This window comes from Odocoileus virginianus, chromosome 1 (genome assembly GCF_023699985.2).
Source record: "Odocoileus virginianus isolate 20LAN1187 ecotype Illinois chromosome 1, Ovbor_1.2, whole genome shotgun sequence".
Lineage (NCBI taxonomy): Eukaryota > Metazoa > Chordata > Mammalia > Artiodactyla > Cervidae > Odocoileus > Odocoileus virginianus.
In genome coordinates this window covers 32,197,781-32,222,317 of record NC_069674.1, presented here as the reverse complement: position 1 = coordinate 32,222,317, position 24,537 = coordinate 32,197,781, and the positions used below count along the sequence as shown (strand labels likewise).

At 37.6% G+C, this 24,537-nt stretch overlaps 1 protein-coding gene across 1 annotated transcript in view; it reads left to right on the top strand.

The window, feature by feature from the left end:
• Positions 1 to 23,634, top strand: part of KCND2 (potassium voltage-gated channel subfamily D member 2) — a 549,850-nt gene extending 526,216 nt beyond the window's left edge. Inside the window, exons 2-6 of the mRNA XM_070466556.1 lie at positions 2,225 to 2,387; positions 13,749 to 13,844; positions 15,252 to 15,344; positions 18,838 to 19,085; positions 20,979 to 23,634. Of these exons, the coding sequence (XP_070322657.1) occupies positions 2,225 to 2,387; positions 13,749 to 13,844; positions 15,252 to 15,344; positions 18,838 to 19,085; positions 20,979 to 21,156 (778 nt within the window). The 3' untranslated portion in view covers positions 21,157 to 23,634. The remainder of the gene's footprint in view (positions 1 to 2,224; positions 2,388 to 13,748; positions 13,845 to 15,251; positions 15,345 to 18,837; positions 19,086 to 20,978) is intronic.
• The last annotated feature ends 903 nt before the right edge of the window (positions 23,635 to 24,537 follow it).

Below are 24,537 nucleotides of genomic sequence, written 5' to 3'. Positions count from 1 at the left end.
ATTCTATATCAATAAGGCAGTGAAAACATATTCATTTAAGTAATATTTATGAAGAACTTGCTGTGTGCTAGTGAGATACAAAATAGAATAACTTCAGTTCATCAAGGTCATATTCTCATGTCAGCAGAGTATGTGGAAAGCCAAGGAAATTGTTTCACATTAACAAATTAGTTTCATGTGTCAATAAGTCCTTTAAAGGTAATCAAATGGGAAGATGTTTTAGAGAAAGACTTGGGGAAAGAATAATACCACTCTGGAGAACATGGCCAGAAAACAACTTCTGGAAGAGAGATATTTAAGTCTCAACCTGCATAATGATGATCTAGGGGCTGCCCATGTGATAGGAAGTGAGATGGTCAATGTGACTGGAAGACGGGGAGCTGGATGGAAGACAGTGTGAAATATAGCCAGAAACTAACTGAAGGATGCAGGCCTTTGGAGACAAAAGTAGGAGCCTGGGTTTTTTCTAGTTTCAAGTTTATTAGAAGGTTTAAATAAAGTAGCAGCAGCCCAAACTCCATTTTTAAAGCCAAAACCCTTGCTGCTATGTTGGTGTGAATTGTAACTTGTAACAGGGCAAATGTTGAAAAGAGAATTCAAGTGAGAAGTGGTATCCTTGGCTCTAGTTGAGGAAAGAGACTCAAATGGAATATAATTTGGTTTGGTCAGAGTCAAAAAGGCTAGCTGAGTAGAGATACATGGACTGAGGATAGGGTAGCTTTTTCAGTGTTGATATGAGCAACTGGGTAGTTTGTAGTTCCATTTAACTAGAAATAGTAGACTGCAAGAGGAACAGATTTGAAGGGGCTAGAGAAAGCTAGGGAAATAAGAGTTCCTTTCTGGCTAATTTAAGCCTTAATAAGCTCTTAAACATCTAGTGGTAGGAATAATCAGAGCAGAAACAACTGAAGAGCTGAGTCTGATTTTCAAAACAAACATCAGGGATATCACTGTAAATTAATGTCAGTAGCATATAGACAACAAATATGATTCCAGGAAATCCTGGAATCTGCCTGCAATGCAGGAGACCCCAGTTCAATTCCTGGATCAGGAAGATCCACTAGAGAAGGGATAGGTTACCCACTCCAGTATTCTGGCCTGGAGAATTCCATGGACTGTATAGTCTATGGGGTCACAAAGAGTCGGACCTGACTGAGTGACTTTCACTTTCAAAGTATAGATAATTCAAGCTATGGAATTGGATAAAATCACATAGAAAGAGGGTTTATACTGAGATGATAAGAGCCTGAGACCGACATTACTCCAAGATTTAGAAATCAGACAAGAGAAAAGGAGGAGCCAGAAACGAAGATGGAAAAGTAGCAGCCAGTGAGCTAGAAGATCACTAAGGGAATTTGCTGACCCTAAAGATGACAGAAAGTATTTTAACTAAAGAGAAAACCAATCAAACATAAATAAGAGATTAAATAAGATAATCATGGAGAAATGGCCAGCGGATTTCATAAATGAAGATTAATGGGACCTTTGGAGAGTTCAAATTTTTAAGACATTATATCTGATGAAAGGAATGTGATGTACCACTTTTTCTATTTAAATTTCATAACCAGTCCAATGTAGAAAAAAAAATTAAGTGGAAAAGAGTATTATCTAGACTATAACATTCAGCATGGAAATAGTGACTATAAATAAATGTAAAGAACAATGCCATGTGATATAAAGGACAAATCGAATAGCTCTCATTACATCATCTGGCTTAAAATATTTTAAGCAATTAAAATAAATTTCTAATTTATTAGAAATTAAAGTAATTGCTAAATATTAGAATCCACTTTTGCAAGGTCAAAAGGTAATTTTTATATTCAGATATTCATAATGTCTGGGTTATTGAAGTCTTAAACCATGTATGTTTTAGCCATGAATTAGAGATGTGTGCATGCCTGCTAAGTCACTTCAGTCTTGTCCGATTCTTTGTGACCTGATGGACTATAACCTGCCAGGCTCCTCTGTCCGTGGGATTTCCAGGCAAGCATACTGGAGTGGATTGCCATGTCCTCCTCTAGGGGATCTTCACGACCCAGGATCGAACCCATGTCTCTTATGTGTCCTGCATTGGCAGGCGGGTTCTTTACCACTATTACCACCTAGGAAGTGCGAAGTAGAGATAGATTGGTTCAAAAAATCCCTTGACTGGAAGCTAAAAACTATTTGTAGAAGATGGAAATAACTTTCTGTGACTTACAACAATTCTTTTTTCTATTCCAAGGTATGGCGACATGGTACCAAAAACCATAGCAGGGAAGATTTTTGGTTCCATCTGTTCGCTGAGCGGAGTCTTGGTCATTGCTCTACCCGTCCCGGTGATCGTATCCAACTTCAGTCGGATCTACCACCAGAATCAACGGGCAGACAAACGAAGAGCACAGAAGGTGAGTATTCAGTTCCCTGCGACCATGATTTAGCATCTCCCACTCCGAAAAGTGAGCTTTAAAATCCCTTACTGGCTATTCAGTGTTCTGGTTTGGGTCGATAGTTGCATCAGTCAGCACAAGCTAAATTATACTACAGTAAAAAAGAACCTTAATATCTTAGTGACTTAAAAACAAGGAGTATTTCTTAATCATGCTACAGATTACTCTCGTGATAGAAACTCCATCTTAACAATGTACGTCTGCAGTCGTGCAAGCAGAGATAAAAGGACATGATGAATCACAGCCTGACTCCTAAAACTTCCTCTTGGAAGTGGGCCAAGTCACTTCCATCTCTATTGCATTAACTCAAGTAAGTCACATAGTCACGTGTAACTTTAGAACTGGCAGAGCAAGATAATCCTACTATGCAACCATAGACAACAAGAAAGAAATATTTGGTGAATAGCACTAATGACAATAGTAAAATCAAAGATAGATTCTTGGCAAATTTTATTAGAATCAGATTTGTAGATCTGATTCATTTAGTCTCTGTCCATCAGAGATCAAGTTGGTTCCAGTAGGCTGGGGCTATTAAAGGGCACCAAAATATGTCTCAGATGTCCAACATACTTGACACAGGAAGTAAGAGAAATCTGATCATTAGTAGCTGAGTTTTATTTTTGGCCCAGCACTTTACTGTTTCTCTGAACTTCACATCAATGACCTCATCCCTCTCAGAGGAAACAGGTTACATATGCATCTGTGAAATGGAGAAAACAACACCTACCTCACAATAAGATTAAGAGTACATGCAAATGTATATAAATCTATATAAGCATACTATAATACTATTTATTAGTGGCTTCCTATGTGCGAGGTATTGGCTGAATGTTTTAAAAGTCATGTAGTCTTTATAACAAGTCTAGGAGTTACTTACTATCACTATTCGTACTCATAAGTGAGAATTCTAAATTACCCAAAATTTGAGAAATTCTAAGATTACACATCTAACAAATAGAAAATCTCTCCTTCAATCCAAGGCACCTGGCTCCCAGGTTCATACACTTAAACAGTATGATAGATGTCTCCCAAAAAAGTTAATTAAAGGTTAGCATATGTCCTCTCCCTATTCTTTGTTAAAATAATCACCTTGAGAGTCAGAGCCCTTGTTGCTTAGAAATAATTATGGAAATCTTTTATAGTTTCCTTAAGGCTATGGAGCTAGATTTCCAGGATTCTTCATGGATACTGTACCGTGTCCTTTAAGAATAGATTCATTTTTTTAAATATCCAAAAACTGTGACTAAAGTGGATGCACAATCTAGATAGTGTGGTGTAGCTAAAAATATCATGAGAGATTCTGATGCAGTTCATAACTGGCTTTGTAGGTAATTCTAGAACAAGGTTTTAAACATGTTTTTAAACAATGTTGATGCCTTTAGTAAAATAAAAAATTATACTTTATACTTCATACATACAGTATAAAGTGTTGTTGTTGTTGTTTAGTCACTAAGTCATGTCTGCCTCTTGCAACACCATGGACTGTACCCTGCCAGGCTCCTCTGTCCATGGCATTTCTCTGAAAAGAATACTGGAGTGGGTTGCCATTTCCTTCTCCAGGGAATCATCCTGACCCCACAGAATGGAACCTGCATCTCCTTCATTGGCAGGTGGATTCTTTACCACTGAGCCCCATATAGAGTATAAAAATCTCATATAAAGTAACTCTTTGGAAAGTTCAAGTTATCAATCAGTGTGGCCACACAGCAAGTTGTCCAGAGAATTTGTTTATATCCATTGTCAGAGATCTGCCTTCTTTAGCAAGAATTACCCTTTCTGCCTTGTACCTTCTTCCTTTATGCCCCATTTTTTGACAAGTATCTAGTCTTTAATTATTGTAGAGAATGATGATAACTAAAACTGGTAATCCAATAAACAAGGAGGAGTAGAAAAAGGTACCCTCTTGGGCAATTGTAGTCTTCTGCAGAGCATGCTGTTCACAAACAGAGATGGAGAAATTTTGTCCACAATCAGCCTCCATCATGCCTTCTCACATACCACAGCCTTGTCTCTGCCCCCACACTACAATCCGTCTGCTGGACACACAAGTGCATTGTTTAAAAGAGCAGAAGTCTGGGCTTCCCTGGTGGTTCAGTGGTGAAGAGGCCTCCTGCCAATGCAGGAAGGCCCCACATGCTGTGGAGCAGCTAAGCCCGTGCGCCACAACTACTGAGCCTGTGACCTAGAGCCCAGGAGCCACAGCGGTTGAAGCCCGGGTGTCCTAGAGCCCGTGCTCAGCAACAAGAGAAACCACCACAGTGAGAGGTCCCAGCACTGCAACCAGGGAGTAGCCCCTACTCTCCGCAGCTATAGAGAAGGCCACATGCAGCAACAAGGACCCAGAACAGCTCAAAACAGGTGAATAAATAAAAATTATTTAAAAACAATAACAGAAATCCTGCAAAAGCTTAGCTCTCCAGCATCCATCCATCTCCCTTCTAGAAATTTCTTCCTTAGTATGAGCAGGCTATCATTCACCTTCTGAACACCAAAAACAGAGCTACCTGCATGAAAACTGTAGGAAGTACAAATCTGATTTTCAAATAAACCAGCCTTCAAAATATATATATTTTTTTAACTTCGTTATCTGCAACAAGCAAATCGATAAAGAAAATCTTGTAATGTTTTGAGAAGCTTTTTTATCTAAATAAATTTAAAATGCATAAATAAATATGGTATTTAAAAAGAACACTAAATTGAAAAGTATGTTTTATGAATTTTTTTATCTTTAAAGTGTCTCTATGTTCTAAGTTTCTGCCATAATGAGTGAATTTTACATACTGTGACTACTAGAATAATTGGCTTAGTAAAGTCAAATATAATAACTTATTTTTTCCATTTATTTTTATTAGTTGGAGACTAGTTACTTTACAATATTGTAGTGGTTTTTGCCATACATTGACATGAATCAGCCATGGATTTACATGTATTCCCCATCCCGATCCCCCCTCCCGCCTCCCTCTCCATCCCATCCCTCTGGGTCTTCCCAGTGCACCAGCCCTGAGCTCTTGTCTCATGCATCCAACCTGGGCTGATGATTTGTTTCACCCTTGATAGTAAATTTGTTTCAATGCTATTCTCTCAGGACATCCCACCCTTGCCTTCTCCCACAGACTCCAAAAGTTTGTTCTATACATCTGTGTCTCTTTTTCTGTTTTGCATATAGGGTTATCGTTACTATCTTTTTAAATTCCATATATACGTGTTAGTATACTGTATTGGTCTTTATCTTTCTGGCTTACTTCACTCTGTATAATGGGCTCCAGTTTCATGCATCTCATTAGAACTGATTCAAATGAATTCTTTTTAATGGCTGAGTAATATTCCATGGTGTATATGTACCACAGCTTCCTTATCCATTTGTCTGCTGATGGGCATCTAGGTTGCTTCCATGTCCTGGCTATTATAAACAGTAATGCAAATCAAAACCTCAATGAGGTACCATTACACACCAGTCAGGATGGCTGCTATCCAAAAGTCTACAGGCAATAAATGCCGGAGAGGGTGTGGAGAAAAGGGAACCCTCTTACACTGTTGGTGGGAATGCAAACTAGTACAGCCACTATGGAGAACAGTGTGGAGATTCCTTAAAACCTGGAAATAGAACTGCCATATGACCCAGCAATTCCACTCCTGGGCATACACACCTAGGAAACCAGATCTGAAAGAGACACGTGTACCCCAATGTTCATCACAGCACTGTTTATAAAATATAATAACAAAATGACAAGTTCAGTAAATAGTCTGTGACCAACAAACTGAACATAGTTATCTAAGAAAGAAAGAAGAATATGGAACTAAATAAGTCACCAAGGGATATTTTCTATTTTCCTTCCCAAGAACTGTCTTAAAAAATAATAAACATTTATTAGGCTAAAATAATTTAGATTTATCTGAAACTGGGTGATTTGACAAATATCAAAGTTATGCAGAAATAACCTGCTAAATTCAGTCAAGTAAGATGTCCATTCAGTAAAAAGTAGCAGTCAAGCTGAATAATAAATAATATAACAAAATGCTTTTGAGGCCAAAATTTTTGATATGCAATCCCACTGCCAGCACCAAGCTCAAGCAAAAACTTATACAAAATAAAAACAGGTATGCAAACAATACTGTACTCAAAGTTTTAACCACTTTGTGGAGGGTTTAAGTAAAAAATGAGAATCTTGCATACCTGCATTTGCCCTTTTCAATTATAACAAATGTTCAGTATCTCAAGAGAAATCCTCTTCTAACACACACACACACCAGGATAGAATGACAGAATATGAAGAGACACTTAATCTCTTTTCTTACTCTGTTGAGATTTCTGAATCTTACTGTCCTAAGTCCTGCATTCTCAGTGAAACCTTCCCGTATCAGTCATTTCTCTCTTTCTCCCAAATCTTATGTCACTTGCTATCTCTAGTCTCCACTTGACAATTCTGTTTGCCTCTATTTTTTTTTAATTAATTTATTTTTTATGGATGGATAATTGCTTTACAAAAGTTGGTGGTTTTCTGTCAAACCTCAACATGAATCAGCCATAGGTATACATATATCTCCTCCCTTTTGAATTTCCCTCCCATCTCGCTCCCCATCCCGCCCCTCTAGGTTGATACAGAGGCCCTGATTGAGTTTCCTTAGCCATACAGCAAATTCCCTTTTGCTATCTATTTTACATATGGCAGTATACATTTCCATGTTACTGTTTCCCTACATCTCATTTTATTTTTGACTTTCATCTTTTTATGAATAGTATCTTCCTAGCCAAAGTTTAATATGTCTTGAGAGCAGGTACCATGTCTTGCATTGTGATGCCTTATACTTATTTCCATTTATCAGTCTACTATTTCTGGTCTTCTGGTTGAAGGCTAGCATTCAACAGACATTTAGCATGGTGCTCCACAAGACCGAGTCAACCAATTAACTCGTAATATTGTATGTAGTAAACCAAAAGAAAAGTCGTGAATGAAACTGGTTCTTTTCCTAACACAGTACCTGCCTTAGCAAAATGGCTATTCTGTCACTAAAACTCAACTGTTTCTTTTTCCCTCAACTTAGAACTACTTCTGCAGTAGTGGTGTCTGTAATATGTAGGTTTTTATTATGGAAAATATGTCATTTTCCTTTCTTGGAGGGTATCTTTGAGTAGTGTGCATGTCTCATTTATGAAAGAAAGTAATATTTCCTAATACTGAGGCTAAATGCTTAGAGAATGACATAGGTGAGACTAGTAACTGTGATATAGGTAATATAATTACATTCAATGGCTGCAAAAAAAAAGGGTGGGGGAGAAGAAGGTCAAGGGACAAAGGGAACCAAAAAAGGCATTGAACGTTCCAGGAGACCAGTGAGACAGGATTGATGTTTCAACCATAACCCCTTTCTGGAAACCTAATGTATATTTTCTATTACTTATTTCTGAATTATTACATCAATTCCAAATCATTTCCAAACATGCTTGTCACTTCCTGTTGTTTTATTGTCTGTCCTGAAATCCTGGCTGCACAGCACAGCTTTTCAAATTAAACATTTTCTACCTTCCAGTTTCATTCTCAAGCACTGTCTCAGTATTTTGAGTCATCTAAACACTATCATGCCAACAAGCAGTGAAATTTGTCTAGTTTTCTCATTACTTATAAAATGATCTTTGTACAGAGTATTATTTTAACCTGGAATTGGCACACAGGAAAAAGAAATTCACAGAAGAAGAGGGAAGGGGTGAGGTTGAATCCAGATGCTATCTTAATGCTATTTTGAGAGCTTCGAACATCTCGGTGTTACTGTCATATTCTGTGGGTGTTGGTAAAAAGGCACCTTGGTACCACTTTGGAGGGAAGTTTAGTAAAACCTAGCAAACAAAACACATGCAGTATACCCTTTGATCCAGGAATAATTCTACTTCTAGAAATTGCAGATCAGCCCATCATGAGGTTCCAAGAAGGCAGCATTGCTGGTAGTAGCAAAAAAAAAAAAAAAAAAAAGCCTTGAAAATTCATTGTGATTGGTTTGCTACCTAAAGGATGCTTCATTCCTATACCGGTATATTATACAATCATAAATAAATGAGGTGGCTCTATATGTGGAGATATGGGAGGAGTCCAACCCATACTAAATGAAAAAAGTTGCATGCAGAAGGCTGTGCAGCAAATCACAAATATATATATATATATATATATATATATATATATATATTTACTTTTATTTGCTTAGTGTATTTCTGGTAAAAGTCTCTAGAAATTTTGCCAGTAGTTGACTCTGAAGGACAGGAGTAGGTAAGTCAAGAGAGACTTGTTTTTCATGTACTTTTGTAGTGTCAAAATTTGTATCATGTGGACATATTCATTTTCCATTTTAAAAACCTAGATCATTAAAATTGTTTTGTTAAAAAGAAGATTCCAGGATTAGAGACTGAGATAGTCTCCCTCTGGTTGTTTAGAAAAGGCAAAGGGGTCACTGTAGGGTAATTGTACAAGTACTTACCCAAGTCATCCCAGTCACTTTCTTAATACACTTGCTAGACATGTTTCATCTGAACAGAATGATCACAAAATTAGCGCTCCTCAGGAAGCAAAAACCAGACCCTTACCATGAATGTCTGGGGCATGTATAGAACAACAGATTTAAAGTAGAATGGACTATCAAAGTCCAACCAGTAAACAAAGTGGATAAATTTGAGGATTTTTTTTAAGAGAGCCCTTGTTGTTTGGTATGGGGACTTCATTGGCCAATAGAATAAAAATAGTTGCAAAAACAAAATTTGAAATTCAAGAATGCAGATTCAACTGAATAGTCTTTTTTTTTTTTGAGAGGGACTGAAGGAAGGAAGGAGAGAGGGAGGGAGGAAGGTAAGAAACAGAGAGGAAAAGGGAGGGAAGGAGTGGGGAGGAGAGGAAGAAAGAGAAGATCGGCAGTAGGTTCCTGGAACTTAATTACTAAATTTGAAAAGAGCATTGGTTTAAATGAAAAGAAGTTGGTGGCTAGTCTGCTGGGTCTTCATTTCACTCAGTTCAGTTCAGTTCATTCGTTCAATCATGTCCAACTCTTTGCGACCCCATGAATCGCAGCACGCCAGGCCTCCCTGTCCATCACCAACTCCCGGAGTTTACTCAAACTCATGTCCATCGAGTTGGTGATGCCATCCAGCCATCTCATCCTCTGTCACCCCCTTCTCCTCCTGCCCCCAATCCCTCCCAGCATCAGGGTCTTTTCCAATGAATCAACTCTTCCCATGAGGTGGCCAAAGTACTGGAGTTTCAGCTTCAGCATCAGTCCTTCCAGTGAACACCCAGGACTGATCTCCTTTAGGATGGACTGATTGGATTTCCTTGCAGTCCAAGGGACTCTCAAGAGTCTTCTCCAACACCACAGTTCAAAAGCATCAATTTTTCAGTGCTCAGCTTTCTTCACAGTCCAACTCTCACATCCATACATGACCACTTTAAAAACCATAGCCTTGACCAGACGGACCTTTGTTGGCAAAGTAATGTCTCTACTTTTTAATATGCTACCCAGGTTGGTCATAAGATAAGTAAAAATGTAAGTAAGACTGCTATTTTTCTTAGTGCAATTGACCAGAAACAACACTAAAATAACTTGAAATTGAAGTGCAAGTCCCTCAGTCATGTCTGACTCTTTGCAACCCCACGCACTGTCCATGGAATTCTCCAGGCCAGAATACTGGGATGGGTAGCCTTTCCCATCTCCAGGAGATCTTCCCAAGGGGATCAAACCCAGGTCTCCCACATTGTGAGCAGATTATTTACCAACTGAGCCACAAGGGAAGCCCAAGAATACTGGAATGGGTATCCTATACCTTCTGCAGGGGATCTTCCCAACCCAGGGACTGAACCGGGGTCTCCTGCATAGCAGGTGGATTCTTTACCAAATGAGCTGTCAGGGAAGCGCTGAAATAACTTGATTTTACTGTAAAAGCTTAATTACCATTCTTACCTCTAAACTCCGAAACAGGTTATCAATCTCAGTGATCAGTTCTCTTCAGTCGCTCAGTTGTGTCCGATTCTTTGCGACCCCATGAATCACAGCTCACCAGGCCTCGCTGTCCGTCACCAACTCCTGGAGTTTACTCAAACCCGTGTCCATCGAGTTGGTGATGCCATCCAGCCATCTCATCCTCTGTCATCCCCTTCTCCTCCTGCCCCCAATCCCTCCCAGCATCAGGATCTTTTCCAATGAGTCAACTCTTCCCATGAGGTGGCCAAAGTACTGGAGTTTCAGCTTCAGCATCAGTCCTTCCAAGGAACACCCAGGACTGATCTCCTTTAGGATGGACTGGTTGGATCTCCTTGCAGTCCAAGGGACTCTCAAGAGTCTTCTCCAACTCCATGGTTCAAAAGATCAATTTTTCGGTGCTCAGCTTTCTTCACAGTCCAACTCTCACATCCATACATGACCACTGTAAAAACCATAGCCTTGACCAGATGGACCTTTGTTGGCAAAGTAATGTCTCTGCTTTTAAATATGCTATCTAGGTTGGTCCTAACTTTTCTTCCAAGGAGTAAGCGTCTTTTAATTTCATGGTGGCAGTCACCATCTGCAGTGATTTTGGAGCCCAAGAAAATAAAGTGTGACACTGTTTCCACTGTCTCCCCATCTATTTCCCATGAAGTGATGGGACCAGATGCCATGATCTTAGTTTTCTGAATGTTAAGCTTTAAACCAACTTTTTCACTCTCCTCTTTCACTTTCATCAAGAGGCTTTTTATTTCATCTTCACTTTTTGCCATAAGGGTGGTGTCATCTGCATACCTGAGGTTACTGATACTTCTCCCAGCAATCTTGATTCCAGCTTGTGCTTCTTCCAGCCCAGTGTTTCTCATGATATACTCTGCATTTTATAAGTTAAATAAACAGGGTGACAATATACAGCCTTGACATACTCCTTTTCCTATTTGGAACCAGTCTGTTGTTCCATGTCCAGTTCTAACTGTTGCTTCCTGACCTGCATACAGGTTTTTCAAGAGGCAAGTCAGGTGGTCTGGTATTCCCATTTCTTTCAGAATTTTGCAGTTTATTGTGATCCCCACAGTCAAAGGCTTTGGCATAGTCAATAAAGCAGAAATAGATGTTTTTCTGGAACTCTCTTCCTTTTTTGATGATCCAGTGGATGTTGGCAATTTGATCTCTGGTTCCTCTGCCTTTTCTAAAACCAGCTTGAACATCTGGAAGTTCATGGTTCACGTATTGCTGAAGCCTGGCTTGGAGAATTTTGAGCATTAGTTTACTAGAGTGTGAGATGAGTGCAATTGTGCAGTAGTTTGAGCATTCTTTGGGATTGCCTTTCTTTGGGATTGGAATGAAAACTGACCTTGTCCAGTCCTTTGACCACTGCTGAGTTTTCCAAATTTGCTGGCATATTGAGTGCAGCACTTTCACAGCATGATTTTTCAGGATTTGAAATAACTCACTGGAATTCCCTCCCCTCCACTAGCTTTGTTCATAGTGATGCTTTCTAAGGCCCATTTGACTTCACATTCCAGGATGTCTGGCTCTAGGTGAGTGATCACGCCATTGTGATTATCTGGGTTGTGAAGATCTTTTTTGTACAGTTCTTCTATATATTCTTGCCACCTCTTCTTAGTATCTTCTGCTTCTGCTAGGTCCATACCATTTCTGTCCTTTATTGAACCCATCTTTGCGTGAAATGTTCCCTTGATATCTCTAATTTTCTTGAAGAGATCTCTAGTCTTTTCCATTCTGTTGTTTTCCTCTATTTGTTTGCACTGATCACTGTGGAAGGCTTTCTTATCTCTCCTGGTTATTCTTTGGAACTCTGCATTCAAATGGGAATATATTTCCTTTTCTCCTTTACTTTTTGCTTCTCTTCTTTTCCCAGCTATTTGTAAGGCCTCCTCAGACAACTATTTTGCCTTTCTGCATTTCTTTTCTGTGGCAATGGTCTTGATTCCTGTCTCCTATACAATGTCACGAACCTCTGTCCATAGTTCATCAGACACTCTGTCTATCAGATCTAGTCCCTTAAATCTATTTCTCACTCCCACTGTATAGTCATAGGGGATTTGATTTATGTCATACCTGAATGGTCTAGTGGTTTTCCCTACTCTCTTCAGTTTAAGTCTGAATTTGGCAATAAGGAGTTCATGATCTGAGCCACAGTCAGCTCCCAGTCTTGTTTTTGCTGACTGTATAGAGCTTCTCCATGTTTGGCTGCAAAGAATATAATCAATCTGATTTTGGTGTTGACCATCTGGTGATGTCCATGTGTAGAGGCTTCTCTTGTGTTGTTGGAAGAGGGTGTTCGCTATGACCAGTGCATTCTCTTGGCAAAACTCTGACAGAATGTGGTCCACTGGAGAAGGGAATGGCAAACCATTTCAGTATTCTTGCCTTGCAAACCCCATGAACAGTATGAAAGGGCAAAATGATAGGATACTAAAAGAGGAACTCCCCAGGTCAGTAGGTGCCCAATATGCTACTGGAGATCAGTGGAGAGATAACTCCAGAAAGACTGAAGGGATGGAGCCAAAGCAAAAACAATACCCAGCTGTGGATGTGACTGGTGATAGAAGCAAAGTCCGATGCTATAAAGAGCAATATTGCATAGGAACCTGGAATGTTAGGTCCATGAATCTAGGCAAATTGGAAGTGGTCAAACAGGAGATGGCAAGAGGGAATGTCGACATTCTAGGAATCAGCAAACTAAAATGGACTGGAATGGGTGAATTTAACTCAGATGACCATTATATCTACTATTGTGGGCAGGAATCTCTTAGAAGAAATGGAGTAGCCATCATGGTCAACAAAAGAGTCTGAAATGCAGCACTTGGATGCAATCTCAAAAACGACAGAATGACCTCTGTTCGTTTCCAAGGTAAACCATTCAATATCACGGTAATCCAAGCCTATACCCCCAACCAGTAGCACTGAAGAAGCTGAAGTTGAATGGTTCTATGAAGACCTACAAGACCTTTTAGAACTAACACCCAAAAAAGATGTCCTTTTCATTATAGGGGACTGGAATGCAAAAGTAGGAAGTCAAGAAACACCTGGAGTAATAGGCAAATTTGGCCTTGGAGTACGGAATGAAGCACGACAAAGGCTAATAGAGTTTTGCCAAGAGAACACACTGGTCATAGCAAACACCCTCTTCCAACAACACAAGAATCTCAGTGATAAATGTTAGCTAAAATCAAACACTCAAATGTTGAAAGTTTATTTTTCAATAGTTAGTGTAAAAAGCTGGTATGCTTTTTTAAATATGTGTGCTGATAACAGGATTATATAAGCGTGCAATCAGTGTTTTAAGAAAACCAACCATAGATCTTAGGAGGACATTGTTTTTTTTTGCTTCTATAGAAAGCCAGACTGGCCAGGATCCGGGCAGCCAAAAGCGGAAGTGCAAATGCTTACATGCAGAGCAAACGGAATGGCTTACTCAGTAACCAACTGCAGGTACAGTCAAGAATTTCTCTTCTTTTAATGTTCAACTTATTGGTGCAATATTGATTTAGTTCTACTTAACCATGTAATTTTATTGTGAGTAACTATGAAAATGGCTCTGAAACAACAAAAGTGTCATTTGTTAATGTAATCTCACCTTGTACCATCTTATTGGCTGTAGGCTAGAAGCTGGGATATGTCATAGTGCCAGTGAGTCATGATTCCCTTTCATGATAGGGCAGTATTTGGCACTAGCTCGTGTAAACATGGGGAAAATTCTCAACAGTTCAGATACCTAGGTTTTTTATTTCAAACTTAGGTGTGTTCCTTAAAGTTCATTTGGGTGTCGATGGGAGGGGTGATGTGATATCTCGTTTTACAGTTAGTCCCCTACATACCAACAAGCTCCGTATTGAGAATGTGTTCATAAGTCCAATGTGTTCATAAGTCCAACAGGGTTAGCCTGTTAGTTGGATACCCAACTAACACAATCACCTACATAGTACTGTACTTTAATAGCTTTATAATCCTTTTCACACAAATAATAAAAAACAAACACAAAAAATAAAGAAAACATTTTTAATCTGACAGTATAGCTAGCACCTTGAAAAGGTATACTGTACTATACTATATATATATACTGTACTAGAGTAGTACAGAACCACAGCCGGCACACAGGGACTGCATTGAGTGAATAGGCAAGAGTTATTGACTGGAGGAGGGAGAGGCCTGGGAGATGGTAGAGCTAAAGAATCGTCAGTAATAGGAGTTGGAAGGCAAGCCGCAATTTCACTCACACCTGGATTTGATGGCACAAGTTCTGGTTCCTTGCTGGAACCAGATGTACATTTGCATCTTTGAAAGCTCACAACTTGAAGGTTTGTATGTAAGGGACTTACTGTACTTCTTATTGAGGAGGGAACATCATTCAGTGTTATAAAAGTCACATAGTATGAAATGTAATTTGAGAAACTTAATTTTCACCTTAAAACTTTCTTTTAATATTTAGGATCCCAATCATCTTTACTTATTACATAATAGCTTTTGTGTAGGTGAGCATGATGTGGTTTCAGGATTATCTAAGTACTAGGTTAAAAATTATTATCCAAAAATAATGGCTCTCAAACTTTCAAAGGTAGCTGGGAGATGAATGAGTAAAAGAGAATTATATTTTTCAATTTAGGGAGGCAAGTCTAAAAGCTGAGACCACTAATTTGATGAAAATGTAAATGATGATTATCAAACTCAAAAGGAACTCTATATTTGATCCTTTTCAGTTAAAAAAAAAAGAAAGTAAAAATAAAATACTGCCATTTAATCTCAGAAAATAGGCCAGATCTCTCAGTAGAAATATGTAGCTGAGATTCTCATTGTTTGCAAATAAAATAGAAAGCCCTTCTGTCTTCTCTCTGTTAACAGTCCTCCGAGGATGAGCAGGCCTTTGTTAGCAAATCTGGCTCCAGCTTTGAAACCCAGCACCACCACCTGCTTCACTGCCTGGAAAAAACCACGGTAAGGAAAATGCAGGACTGCCTGCCCCTGCAACTCAGACAGTAATCCCATTGGTTTCTGTGAATATTTAAGGTTTCCAAGTGTGATTTCACTATGTGCATTACTGCAAAACATACTAAGATCCCCCCCCAAAAAAAATCCACAATAATTGAAATTATTTTGAAAGGCTCTAGTGACCTTTCAACATAGAAAGTATTTTATAGACTTATTTAAAATATTATTAACTTTAGGGGTGATCTTAACTTTAGGCTAAAATATCAGTTGAATGTAGATAGAAAGTTGTGTTCCAATAGCTAACTGCAAGGTCTATAAAATATATTTTCCTGCTTCTTAAAATGCTGATTAAACAGAAAAAAATAATGAAGTTTAAGTGTTCCTGACATCTGGGAAAAGGGAATAGCAATAACAAAATAGAGAATAAATGAAAATAAGTGTTTCTTTCATTCACAGGTATAATGAACAGAGATAGACAATAAAAACTATCTATTCTCTTAAGAAAAATGACACATTTAATTACTGGTATACCCCTAGGGCCTGAGGATTGAGTCTGCATTTCTTCCCTTATAAGCTCCCAGTTGGACCTCCTCTTTAACAAAGGTATCTGTTCCTTAGATAGGTTGTCAAAAGGGATCACAGTCTGTGACCACAGAGCAGAATAAAATTTTCACTGTATTTGAATCAAGTCTGCCTGTCCACTCACCAGAGACACATATTTGTAGTCAGTTCTCACATATTGTTCATCCATTTATTCATTTATCTATATAGTATTTCAACCAATATGTATTTCTTGCCTGTAATGTATCAGACAGTCAGCCAGACCCAAGATATATCATGAAGTCAGGTATGACCTCTGGCCTACTTGAGCCTCCAGGTCTGGGACAAAATATGGATGTTACTGGAGAAGGACAGTAGGCATGGAAAAAACAATGAGGCCCCAGTGGACTAGGGGTGAAGAAGGTGCAGCCAGAGGGTACAGGATCAGGCAAGGCTTCCTGGAGAAAATTGAGTTGAGACCCACAGGACTATTATGAGTTAGTTAAGCAAAGAGATGAAGGGGCTAAAAGTAGGTGTAAGTACCTGGAGAAGACTGGAACTTGGCCTAAGAGGAAGGAAAGGAAATTGAGGGTTGTCAGAAAGAAAGAGGGTACTGTGACACAAATATTATCGAGTCCAAGCTCACTCTACTCACTACATGACAGGCCTATAAATTGGAGACGAGGTGTTGAGGCAAGAAATAACAACTTTATTCAGAAAGTCAGCAGACCAAGAAGATGGCTGACTAATGTCTCAAAATAACCATCTTACCAAAGTCTGAACGCCGTGTTCTCTTATAGGACAGAGAGGAGGGACATTAGGAAGTAAAATAAAAAGGCTATTAATCTTGCATACATCTCCTGGAATGCTCAGCTTCGGGGAGGGGATATATTAATTTCTTCCTGCCTGTACCAGATGGACAGGGTCAGGATGTCTCCCTCAACAAAAGCACATTGGTTTAATATTCAGGCAGATGGGCAGGGTTCCCCAAGTCAGGCCACTATGTATAGACAGTATACTTTTAGTAAACAAAAGCAACAGGGAGCAAAAGGTTAAATAAGCAGATCCAACATAGAGTCAGATTTTGTCCTTTCCTGTAACAGAAAGGAGGAACAGAGAAAGTCAGTGGGCAGATGACCTTGGGTTTTGGAGGCACGTAGAGAATTTTGATCTTTATCTCATAGTAAATGGAAAAATATTTGAAGGTTTTAAACAAGTGGTTACTGATTATATTAGTATCTTAAATAAGGTTCTATATTAGGATAACTTTGAAAGTTAAATGACTACACTAATCAAATGTATTTATCCCTACCATTTTTTTTCTTTTTATTTTCGTTTTTTGACTATTTTACCTTTTGTGAAAGTGTTAGTTGCTCAGTCACGTCCAACACTTTGTGACCCCATGAACTTGCATTGCAGACAGATTCTTTACCATCACAGCCACCAGGGAAGCTTTTTAGGGTGATTTTAATCATAAATTATGTAACACTAAATTATTATTAACACTAAACTGAGTTACTAATATAGTTTAAATGGAGCTACCTACTCCAGAATATGAGATAATCTGTCACAAAATGGCTTCTTCCCTTCCAATCACTGATGAGATAAATTAGGATGTCATGCCTTATAACTTGTATATTGTGTGTGAAATGTGCATGTAAGAGAAGACAACAGATTGTGACTCCTTTGTAAGCAATAATTTTTTCTATAAAAATTTATATTTAACATGAAATTCTGTCTTAGATGATCATATTATCCTCTGGACTTTAAATAGAATGTTAAATTTCATTTACTGCAAAATGCTTATCTTAGCAAAGAAATGGCAAAATGAATAACTAAAGCAATCTATTTCCTATTAGCCAGCAATTTCCTTCCATTGTTTTACTAATATTTTTGGATGAGAGATGCTTAAGTGAAATTTGGCATGAGCAAAGCCTTCCATTATAAGACTATTCCTACCCACACACAAAAAAATAATAGTAGTTGAAAACATTCTTAGTAGTTTAAACCAAAAATGTTTTCTCTTTTATTTCTGAGGTAAAAGTCTTCCATACGTGGTTTATGAGCCAATTCTTTATTAAATATTTTAAAATTAAATTTTACACTGTGTTTCTGTATGATGTGCTATGTGAAATGATGTCCACCACTGTTGACTTCTGAGTTATAAGATCAAAGGTACAGATCATGGGTCCAACCAGTAATATATTACAAAGATAAGAATGGAGACCTCAGAAGTTCAGTGTTAACTGCTTCTAGGTCAAATATAAAGTAATATATTTTGATAAATATATGTTACTTATTTAATACGTCATATTTTTCTATACACTGGGAATTTTAGAGCAGCATCTAAAGAAATGGGAAATGTCTTAGTTATCTCATTTTTCTGATTAAAAAATATTTTCAATCCCATGTGAAAATATTTGCTAATATATAACAGACAATCTAACTTGGAACATTCTATTAAAATAGTCTCTTTATCATAACTTCAGTCTGTCAATTTGTTTAAAAAATAACATACATGTAAATTTGCACATTCCCTATGGGTATTATCTATACTCATTTTTGAGAGTTTTAATATTTAGTTTATAACTTCCAGATTGTATGTTTAAATTAATAAATGATATTTCAAATAAAGTTAGTCTATAATGGATGCTAAATCAGCCTGTGTATATCAATCTCAGATTCTAACTGGAGAGATATTATTTTCATACAAACGACAAGAAACTTTGCTATTCTAATTATTATGAAAATGGTATTTTCTTTACCCATTAGATAGTCTAAATGTACTGTGGGCATATTTGAGTTCTAAAAAAAAAAGCTATTCAAATCTTTTTTTTTTTAAAGGTAAAATGTGATAATATTGTAAGTCAACTATACTTCACTAAAAATAATAAGAAATATTTTTAAAGTTAAACTGTCTTTCTGTGCTTTCTCCACATTTCTTACCACTACGAAATAGAATCACGAATTTGTGGATGAACAAGTCTTTGAAGAAAGCTGCATGGAAGTTGCAACAGTTAATCGTCCTTCAAGTCACAGTCCCTCTCTTTCTTCACAACAAGGAGTCACCAGCACTTGCTGTTCAAGACGACACAAGAAAACCTTCCGCATTCCAAACGCCAACGTATCTGGAAGCCACCGAGGGAGCGTTCAAGAACTCAGCACGATTCAGATTAGATGTGTGGAGAGAACCCCACTATCTAACAGGTACCTGAGATTAACTTGTGTGCGTCCACACACCTGTGCTATTTTTCAGAGCACATCTGCACCGGCTGTCATGTTGCTACCTCTGTGGCATCTAAATCCTAGCTCCTTGGGTTTAGAATGAGACAAAACTGATCTGAAACAAATAGGAAAATCGAGCTACTGTAATATTCATGAAGAGGCAAAGCTAGTAGCTAAATCAGTACTAAAAGAGTAGAAAGAAGATAAGAAGGTCAGGCATTCACAAATGTATTTCTACCTCTTCAACCTCACAACTTCTTCTTAAGCAGATACCTCTCCACTTAGGAGTCCCCTAAGTAAACATGAATGACCTGAAATTATAGTCAACACAACCACAAGTGACAAATTAACATTGATATGACTGAAAGGTATTCAATACACACCAAAATATATCAATACAGTCGTTGTCACAGTGAAAAATAAAACTATGCCAGAAGGATCTTTTGAATCAGTATACAGTTTTGATCGTGAAGGTATTTTGGGCCTCAGCAAACACAAAAACCAATCCAATACCAAAAACAAAGGTAAGTGAAATGTTCAAATTGTTTACCTCTGGTGAGTTTATGGACAATTTAAGGTAATTTTTCTATTGGCATTTTCCCTTTGCTTCTCTTTATGTGCCACTTGTTTTGACCATAATCATGCATGTGTAATAATAAGTAGTACATTTCAACCAGGTAAATCATTAAAAATATCTATTTCTGCCCAAATGATTTTCCTTTGCTCTTCAAATTAAAACACTTACCTTTTCAGATTAACAAACCATTAATTCAGTCCAACTTCTTTGTTGACATCCAGTCATCTTTGGAAAGTCTAAACGAGCTTCTGAATTCAGGCTCTGTCGATTTTATGTAATCGGATGTTTCTGGAATCAGAATGTTAAATGTTGGAGCAATGAAGATTTCTGTCTCTAAGATAGTCTACCTGTATGTTGCTTTACATTTATTCCAAAACAAGGTAGGAAATGGAGGAGTGTTCAGGAAAAAAAAAAAAATCTTGGGCCACAAAGATCTTAATTAAGTTTCCTATGAAAAAGAATAGTTTAAAGCTCCCATGTCTACACTCCTTATCCCTTTCCCTCTCTCCCCCTCACACAGAGTATATATAACTCATGCAAGAATAACACTGGGGGAAACTTTTAAGTATTGATAATGACTAACTTGAATTCTTAACATTTATTGTCACTAAGTTGAGAGCTTTAAGGGCATCCTGTATCCCAAAGAGACAAGATAGTAAAATGATTCTGTGGTCAAAAGAATTAAGATATATCCACAGGGTATCTCCCCTTCACTGTTATTGTTGTTTAATTGCTATGTCATGTCCAACTCTTTTGCAACCCCACAGACTATAGCCCACCAGGTTCCTCTGTCCCTGAGATTTTCCAGGCAGGAATACTGGAGTGGGTTGCCATTTCCTTCTGCAGAGGATCTTCCCAATCCAGGGATCAAACCCACATCTCCTGCATTGGCAGGAGGATTCTTCACCACTAGTGCCACCTGGGAAGCCCATCCCTTTCAGAGCTCTCAGAGATCCTATCTTAAAGAAAACTCTTTTACTTTGCTCAGCCTAGGTTTTTCTGAAACTCATCTGATCCTCTTACTCATCTGATCCTCTTTTTTGCATTCTCAAAGCAGGAAACACTGAGGAACACTAATTGAACCACATTGAGCTGGCTTTTAGACATTTCTTTGATGTTAACGCCCTAATGTTCTCATTAATTTATCTTAAGCTTTGGTGTTTCATTTTTCTTAGTCATGGTGATTGTTTTTAACCTTTTAAAATGTTGTGATAAACATGAAAACATGTATTCTTTAGTTATAAGAAAAAAATTTTAAGTAAACAACCTTCTTTCTTCAATCTTTTCTTCCTCATCAGCCGATCCAGTTTAAATGCCAAAATGGAAGAGTGCGTTAAACTAAACTGTGAACAACCTTATGTGACTACAGCAATAATAAGCATCCCAACACCTCCAGTCACCACCCCAGAAGGAGATGACAGGCCAGAGTCTCCCGAGTACTCAGGAGGCAATATCGTCAGAGTGTCTGCTCTGTAAGACAATTGGAATCAGGTTCAAGAAATTTGAGCACTGGCTGTGGAAACAGTCCCAATGTGGAAGAAAGAAGAAATAATAAACACTCTGCAGATTAAAATGACAAAGCAAGGAGGTTGGTAATGAAACAAACACAAAGCTTCCACACTTGTGGATGGAAATAAAACCACCAAATGGCATTTCTGGACAGTTTGACCTGTTATACAGAGAAATAAAATAGTCTGTGGCCCTTTGACTTTGTGAATGAGCACAAATGAAATGCCGCCTATTGATGCTTCTTATGACCAGAACTCTTTTTTTAATAAAATAAATCTTTGAACATAATGTTCCAGTTGAATGCAAAACAAAAAATATGGAAAACATTTTGATAAAAATTTTTCCTGTTAAAACCATGAACATTGGCGATGATGAAGATGATTACACATTAAAAAAACACAAACACACAACACATTTGTATTGACTGAAGGAAACCATCATAATGCATGCTAGAATTCTTTGGAGCCGTTATCTCAGTTTCCTTATGTTGTCTTCAGAATAGGCATGATAAACTATACTAGTAGAAAGAGGGAATTTCTGTGCACTTACAACAAGCTGATTGTTCATGTTCCATGGTGGGCTGTGCAAATAAACTCCTTTTAGAACTGCAGTATTTCTCATGGGGATGCTCACTAGTACATCTAAAGTGTTCAGATAGTTCAGTATGAATCATTGTTTTACCTTGCACCTAGATACTGTTACAACTGCAATAATTAATTGTACACTTGTTGTATCAGGAATCAGGATATTTTTGTTGTTGTATTTCCAGATCTTCATAGATACATTAAGAGCCACATTCCATAGAAAAACTTCTGGTGTGGCCAGGTTTTAGATAACCTTTTAATCCAAAACCGTTGTGCCATAAATGTTTTTCTGTAATATTGTTTGGTCCACTGTATTCCTGTGACAGTGAATTATTTGTTCCTGTATTTCTATAGCATCTTTCTATTGGGTTTATCCTCATCAACTAGACTAACATTTTGTAGTTCAAAGGAATTTCCTACTTTTGTATTCCCCAACAAATTATCTTATCAGCAGATTACCATCATTCTCTATCTGTTTGTCAAAAATTAGGGGAAGAAAAGGAGTTGACATCTGTGAATTATCTCTGACTTTTTGCTGTTATGGAAAAGCCCAGATACTGGATATATCATTGTATGTTTCATGAAACGAATTAGCTGGGACTAATATCACAGAACCAGTGATCCCAGAATCTCACATGATGTATTATTTATTTTGCTTTAGATCTCAAATACATTTTGAGAATAACTAATGTGAATTGAAGTGCGGAGATAAACTGGAGTACTTTATGTAGCAGTATTTGATGAAAGCACGCTTTCTATGCCATTGAGGAAGGCAGCACAGATTTGTCTCAGAAAGTTTCCTGTTTATTGCAAGGAGCAATTTTTCTCCTCTAAATCAGGAGGACAGGATTTTGATGATGCAAAATTGATCTCTATGTACATTTAAGTGAAAAGTCTTGATATCTTTTCACCTTTAAAATATATCAGCAGACATGTCTGCACGTGACAATGTAAAAAAGTTTTATGTCCAATGAAAAGTTTTGTTCATTCCAAACCACCACTGTAAGGAATAAAGTTTAGCTTCAATACATGGAAAGAGTAAATAATTATCCCTCTACTATAGAGATTTTAAAATGCTTAATCATAATTTATCATGAAAAGGAATTAATCCAACCATTTTCAAGTAAAGCCAGAAATTCTTGCTTCCCATTTCTAGACTAGCTTCTAGAACAAAGCTGTGCACACAGTAGATTTATAAACACTTGCTGAGTGAAAGTCAGATAAACTCTACTATCTCTAGGGAAAAACTGGCTTTATACCTAGTATGCCTTTTTTAAAAGTCACTAATCTTCCTGAGTGTGAATATTAACAATTATATTAACACCTGCCTCATGTCACTTTATGCTTCTAGAGCAAATATATAGTGAAACTTCTTTGATGGCATTTGTTGAAAAACTTTTTAAAAAGTAGGTTAAACAAAACACAATCAGGAATACTTAGGTCTTTATTCCCAATAAAAAGTTCTATTTTCATGGTCTTAATATTACCTTTAAAAATGCAGTTAGATTATTTCTGTTGACAATTCTGCCTCCTTTTTCAAGTTATCATTTATCCAAAACTATTAATTTCTTTAGACTTTTGGAAAAGAAAAAAACTTTTTGGTGTTTTAGGTGATTTAAAAATATACTGTGTTGGTGGTGAATGACTATTGATGACTGTGTTAAGTGCATCTGTATTGTAAGTGAAATGTAATTATTTCTGTGTACCATATGGAGTAACCAAGGTCATTGTTTTTGACAATTTTGTTTGAAATTCATATATCTTATTTCAAAGGATAGCATAATATCTGCATTATGCTGGAAAAAAATAGACCTTTGGAGAATACTCAAATAAAACATGTGCATGCTCGAACAGGACAACATGGTTGACTGCTGCCCTTTTTTTTAAAGACTTCCTTCCTTTCCAAAATCTAGTATGTACTTTACTCTTCATACATATTTTGGGAAAGCTATAATGTGGACAAACTCAAAGAACCCATCAATTGTGAGTGAAACAAATCTACTCTAAATGGTGGAGATAATAATTTTCTGCCAGCATTGGGAATTTAGGCAGAGACTTCAATAGAAAAGTTACTATCTAAAGATAAAAGAGTGCCACTGTTTTAAATGGTCATTTTTGGAAATATCTTGGCAATTGCACCTCCATAGCTGGAGAAGGGAATGGCAACCCACTCCAGGATTCTTGCCTAGAGAATTCAATGGACTGAGGAGCCTGGTGAACTACAGTCCATGAGATCACAAAGAGTCAGACCCAACTGAACGACTCTCTCTCTCTCACACACACACACACACACACACACACTTCTCCATAGCTACTAACTATGATAATATAAGTGTATTGCAAGGTTTTACTAGTTATTAAGAAAAAAGATAGTAGGGTCGAAATCAGTTGATATTTTGTATAGGATATTTTCAAGTAGAATGCTTTCTTCAGTGTGTGACCCACAGTTATTAGTCTGTACCCTAAATGCCACTTGCTTCTTAGACAGTGTGGACCAGAGAGAAGACTGATGCCTGAACTTTATGTTCTTCTTGATCATCACTGCCTGAGTTAAGCAAAGAGAAACTCTGGGGTGATAACTTTGGTCAGAACCCAATTAGATTTTTTTTCCCAAATATTCATTTGGCTTCCCCTGCTCTCAATTATGGTACCAGGGATCTCTGGCTTCATTCTGGCATGTGGAAACTTAATTTGCAGCATACAAACTGTTAGCTTCAGTAGGTGGGATCTAGTTCCCTGACAGAACATCAAACCCCAAGCCGCT